The sequence below is a fragment of the Electrophorus electricus genome, chromosome 4, assembly GCF_041902795.1.
Source record: "Electrophorus electricus isolate QZ-2024a chromosome 4, ASM4190279v1, whole genome shotgun sequence".
In the NCBI taxonomy this organism is placed as follows: domain Eukaryota; kingdom Metazoa; phylum Chordata; class Actinopteri; order Gymnotiformes; family Gymnotidae; genus Electrophorus; species Electrophorus electricus.
The window spans coordinates 17,869,149-17,875,148 of NC_137500.1; the positions used below are offsets into that span (position 1 = coordinate 17,869,149).

The window sequence follows — 6,000 nt, forward strand, 5'->3', positions numbered from 1 at the left end:
TTTGATGGATATTATGGGACTAACTTTAAATGCCCTTTAAATTTGCAGTGTTTCTTCTGATGTATATGAAATGTCACACATTGTCATGATGGCGTTTTAGACCATGTTAAGATCATGTTTGGGTGAGGCTAAAGCAGTGATCTACATAATTTTAAAAAGTCCTTTGGCTTTTTGAGCTTTGTTCAGGTGGTAGATGCACTGTTACCATCCTTGTGTCCTTGTATCTTTAAATAGAATTTAGAATGATTCCCACTGTGTGAAGTCATATGTAGTAGAAAAGTAATAGAAAAATGACATCCTATCAGATCAAACATTTGGAAGCACACAAAAATACTTGCATGCAGGAAACAATTATTCATTGCAGAAGTACACAAGAACTACTACTTGCACAAGGAAAACCACTCTTGGGTGAGCTACTCTCACGTGAGGGGAAAATGTGACACGACTCTTCTTTCTTCCTACTAGTAAGCTCAGATATGTAAGATGTAACCCGAGATGTGAGTGGTTAGGATTCTCATAACCAATATTGTTATATGGTATATCAGTGCTCAGAGAATCATTTTCCTCTCATGAGTGATTAGTTTTTCATAGTGTAATTGGTTCTTGTATACAAGTAATTTTTTTTGCACGCAAGTGTTTTTGCTTAGTTTTTTTTTTATTTGATTTGATGGTATAGAAAAGCAGACAATATATATTAGTGAGAGGCTATCAGAGATCAGTTGAAGGAAGAAGAGAAAGTACACTTTAAGAAAAACAGACCTCTGCTCCTTTAAAACCTTTAAATTCAGTTCAATTCAGTTTTATTTATAGATTTTTAAAAAACAGTTAAGATCCTTAATCAGCAAGCCAAAGGTGACCGCAGCAAGGAAAACTGATTGAGATGACATGAGGAAGAAACCTTGGGAGAAGGTACTCTCAAAAGAGAATGAATTTATAAACAAATAACAATTGAAAGAAACCAAGAAGAGTTCACATAGGCAAAGCTCAAAAGAATAATTTCCGTGAAGTGCAGGTGAGGTTAGACTAGTAATTAGCACACAACCATTTTGCGCAACAATTAACTATGGCCAAAGGTCAAAAGGACTGAGAACTGTGATTATCTCAGGCATGTCCACTGAGGGAACTACATTGATTTTGTAGTACTACACTAATCATCCAATTCTTAACCAGAATTTTAAATGAGGGCTTATAAATTGCCTACAAGTTACTATTTCAGTTTTTATGGTGGCAATTTGTATTATCTCTAGATTGTGAAGATTGATCAGATGAATTGCAATTAATTGCAAAGTCATTCCTTACCATGAAATTAACTTAATTACAAAAATTACTGAATTCCACCCACTGCATTTCAGCCCTGCCACAAAATGGCCTAACATCATTTAAGTGGCTAACATTATTTAAGTGATCTTCTCGTTATCTCAAGAGAAAGTGTTAACGAGGACTTGGCAGCTGATATTGCTCTGTCATGCTGATTAGGAGAGCAGAGTTGTTGCTTTAAAAGGGTGGTGGTGGTTGAAATCATTGTCTTCTTCTTTTAACCATGGTTACCTCCAAGGAAACACATGTCATCAATGATGTCATCATTGCCTTGCATCAAAAGGGCTTCATAGGCAATGGCATAAGATAGCACCTAAATCAACCATTTATCGAATCATCAAGAACTTCACGGAGAGAGGTTCAATTGCATTGAAGAAGTGCAGAGCTTGCTCAGGAATGGCAGAAGGCAGGTTTGAGTGCATATGCATGCACAGTGAGGCTTTTAGAGGATGGCTTGGTGTCGAAGGGCAGCAAAGAAGCCACTTCTCTCCAAGAAAAACATCAAGGATAAATTGACATTCTGCAGGAAGTATAGGGATTGGACTAGAGAGGACTGGGGGAAAGGACTGAGACATTTTTATGTATTAGATTTTAAGATTTGTTCATATTTATTTTACGCATATTTAGTAAATACTGATTTCAGTTCTCTACTATACGAGTGTAAAATAAGAAATCCAATCCATGACTACTGGAAGAAGGTGCAGCTCTATGGCAGTTAAAACTTTCAGTACTGTTCACACTGTGATAAAAGCCTCAGGGCTGTGAAACATAATGCACTTCTTTTCACTGAAAATCAGTGCTTTCAGCTTCTCTCAGGATCGCAATCAAGTTAGTATCAGATATTATCCATTCTCCTTGTGTTACAGAAAGGTATAATGTCATTCACCTAAAGACTTTCGTTTTATGTAGTTTGAGCCCAAACACTGGGTGTCTATTGAGGCTTCTACACTAATAAAGAGAGCAAAAATGACTTCCTCTCACCTGGTTTTTCTCTTATCTGTGTGCAGGAAGTGGGAATCACAGATATTTCATGGGCTACTTGTTCTTTCTGCTGTGTATGATCTGCTGGATGATGTATGGCTGCATTTGCTGTGAGTTAGAGACCTTTCTCCCTGACACACAAACACGTTTTTCCACATGCGAGGTTTATTTGAACTCACTGTACACAATGAGACACTGGAGACAGCAGTCAAATGTTTGATTTGTCAAAATATGCTGCATAAACTTAGTCGCCATCTGGTGTTGTAGGACAATTGGAGTGTTGGTGAGCTGTTAGCAGGTCCACTTTGAGACCTTAACTATCAGTGAATAGAGATGTGAATGACAAGTATAGGGCAGCGTAATTTGAAGTTTTGCTATAATATTGAATCCTCTGTTCCCCTAGACTGGAAAATCCACTGTGCAACCAGTTACGGTAAAGATGGTATCTGGATCTACATTACACAGATTGCCACATGCTCTCCCTGGATGTTCTGGATGTTTCTGAATAGTGTTTTCCATTTCATGTGGGTGGCAGTCCTCATTATGTGCCAGTTGTACCAGGTGAGGTGGACAATACGTAGCAAATTTTTATCTCTGTGTGTGCAAGAATTGTTTGTGTAATTCTATGTGTTCTCTGTCTAGATTGCTGGTCTGGGCATCACTACAAATGAACGGATGAATGCCAGGCGGTATAAGCACTTCAAGGTCACAGCCACATCGATCGAGAGCCCGTTCAAGTGAGTTTCAGCACATATGTAGTGGGAGAAATGGTGATTTGTTCATCATACTTATACCAGTCCTTCTCCATGTGTGTTGCAGTCATGGGTGTATGCGAAACCTCATAGACTTCTTTGAGCTGCGCTGCTGTGGTCTGCTGCGGCCTGTCGTTGTAGACTGGACATCCCAGTACATAATAGAATATGACCAGACCTCTGGGTCAGGCTACCAGCTTGTGTAACACAGCCAAGGAGCAAGAGAGAAAATTGGAGGAAGAAGGAAGGAAGAGGTGTTCCAACATTTGGAATTGAAGCACCACAGCATGGGGGCGGCGGCACTTGCCTGGACCATCTCCTTCACCAAGAAACTGCAAAATCCAATCAGCAGTAGCATGCTGTTAAAAGCCACTGCCACCAACCTAACACAGTCCTGCTCCTTTTCCACATAGCTACTGCAGCTCCAGCCAACAAACACTTCACAATGCTCAGCCAGGGGTGGGAGGTATATCCTCTACTGTGCGTCAGAACCCTTTAAGTGTTGCTTACATATTCATTTGGTTGGCCTTGTTACAGAGTTTATTTCATAGTTTTTGTTTTGTTAGGTTGAGTTTGTGTGCTCCTGGCTAAGTGTGGAAATTAAGTTTGGGATGGTTTGGGATCATGTCTGTGATGATAAAGGTTTATGGCATCATATCTGGTATTCAGGTGATTAAAAAGTCTTGGTAGGTGCTTCTACTTAGATATGACTTAGTCCTGATGATAGTGCTGTTTTCTCACCCTGATGCACTGACTGGCAAAAGTATTCAGATTAAAGTGGCTTTGTATTACAAATAATTTTATTTAACAATTACATTAATACATATGGTTGGGCTGTAAAATGTAATGAATTTAGTTTGTTATTCATAGTATGTGAATACTTTTGCAAGGCAGTATTTATCTCCACTTGATAATGTGACAATATTTATTTTAAACCTATTTAATATTTTCTAAAATTATGATTTTATGATACCATGTGTTTCTAATAGACTTTTTTGAGGTCATGGTCTTTTCATTGTGTGTTTTAATAGATGTGCAGTAACATATCTCAGAGATTGCAGGAAAGGGGAAAAATGTCATATACCTATATGACTGTTCTGTAATCCCTGTTTGGGTGACTCATTATATATAGGTGACCCATTACAAATAGGTGACCCATCACATATAGGACCTGAAACCTGGACTCTCAGAATGAAATGCTTGCATAAAAGAAAGGCTCCTTTTAGCTATTTCATTTTTGTTCTATTAAACTTATCTCACATATATATATAAAAAATATAATGTGTGTGTATATAGAAACATCAAAGGTCTGTTTTTTGTTTCCCTGCCAAAGACAATGCACTGATTATCTTTGGGCTCCTTGGCTATTACTGAAAATCCAGGCTTGTTTTCTGCCACTCCTGAAAGAGCTCAATCCATGATTATGCAGAGGCAGACCCTCCCCTGCTCTCCTTAACTTCAGCTTCTGGTTTGAGTGGCAGGTGGACTGTCAGCAGCCACGAACACAGTGAACTGATGTAAAAAATATGCATCTGTACATACACAACTTAGATTTTTGTGAGTGGCTTTTTTTTTTGTCAGTGTTAGCTTAAGATGCACCTTATTTTCTATTTGTTTAATTTTAATGTTACCAAATAGAGTGGGGGGGAAAAAAAACAACTAACTCAAGTTTATGACTGTAGCTTTTAGTGGTGTGTGCCACAGCTGTGTATAGGCATTTTAACTTGTGCATATCCAGTGCATGTGCAAAGATTGAATATGGGGCTGTTGCTATAGTGATCGTCATCTTCCCTTCTGCCCCAGAACCTGCCCCCCAGGCATCTGTACATAGTAACTGTTCAGTATTTGCAAGGGTTGTTTTTTTATCACTTTAAATCCAGTTCATCTATCATTAGTATGTGTCGTTCATAGGCCCTTCGTGTATGTCCTGGCTAAGTGCGAAACTGAACTAAATTTTGGATAGTTGGGGATCATGTCGGCGACAAGGGTCTTATGTTTGTCAATCCTGTAGACTGATGTATTTGAATGTTTCATACATATTAATAGTCAAATGGGAGAGTTTCTTTGTCAGTTTGCCTGATTTGTTTTCCCACTGGATGTACAAATGTAGAGGATTTGAGGACCATACAATCGCATCTGTCAACTATTTTCAGAACACTGCATAGAATTATTTCTGTGCAAGGATGGCAAGATCGAAGCCGTTGCTGAAACACTGCAGTTTTAAAGTCCAAAAGGGGCGGGGGGGGTCCATTCATACCAGATGCATTTGATGTGTGAAATGCTGTCATCCAGCGAGATGGAACAAAACAGCACAAGAGGATAATAAAATTATAAGGAAATATTTTACCAATCAGCTCCTCACCTTTTTTCTCCATGTGAAAAGCACATTCCCATCTCATGTCTCAGCTGCAATCAGGATATCACCCACTACTGCACTACATATGGATCATTTCCAGGCATGCTTTCATTTTACTGGCTTTAATAAAAACTCAAATGTATCACCCATGTACCTTTGCTTTTCAGTGTGTCCAGCTAATTTGTGTGCATAGAAAAAACAGGAAAAATGAATTTCTAGTTCTTTTAATCCTTTTGCTCTTCCCAAATGTCACAAGAGTTAGGAGAAAAATGTTGAGAAAAAGATATATATATATATATATATATATATATATATATATATATATATATATATATAATAATATATATATATATTTTTTTATTGAGTGGGTGCTTTTACACTGTTCTGTCATAGGTAGCTTGAGATATAAATGCATAAAAGATGAACAGAAACATTTAACCATCAGGGGAAGTGAGATTTTCACTCCATGTCATTCTCTCTACATAGCGTATCATTACTTTTTATTTTTCTTCCTACAACTACTAAATAAACGTCTTTGGCACACAGACCCCATAATACTGGCTTCTGCCTTTTCTCATTAATCCATACAGTGGA

At 38.0% G+C, this 6,000-nt stretch overlaps 1 protein-coding gene across 1 annotated transcript in view; it reads left to right on the plus strand.

Moving 5' to 3' along the window:
* Positions 1 to 5,548, plus strand: part of zdhhc17 (zDHHC palmitoyltransferase 17) — a 41,102-nt gene extending 35,554 nt beyond the window's left edge. The window contains exons 14-17 of the mRNA XM_035523491.2: positions 2,325 to 2,408; positions 2,702 to 2,859; positions 2,941 to 3,035; positions 3,118 to 5,548. Of these exons, the coding sequence (XP_035379384.1) occupies positions 2,325 to 2,408; positions 2,702 to 2,859; positions 2,941 to 3,035; positions 3,118 to 3,256 (476 nt within the window). The 3' untranslated portion in view covers positions 3,257 to 5,548. The remainder of the gene's footprint in view (positions 1 to 2,324; positions 2,409 to 2,701; positions 2,860 to 2,940; positions 3,036 to 3,117) is intronic.
* The last annotated feature ends 452 nt before the right edge of the window (positions 5,549 to 6,000 follow it).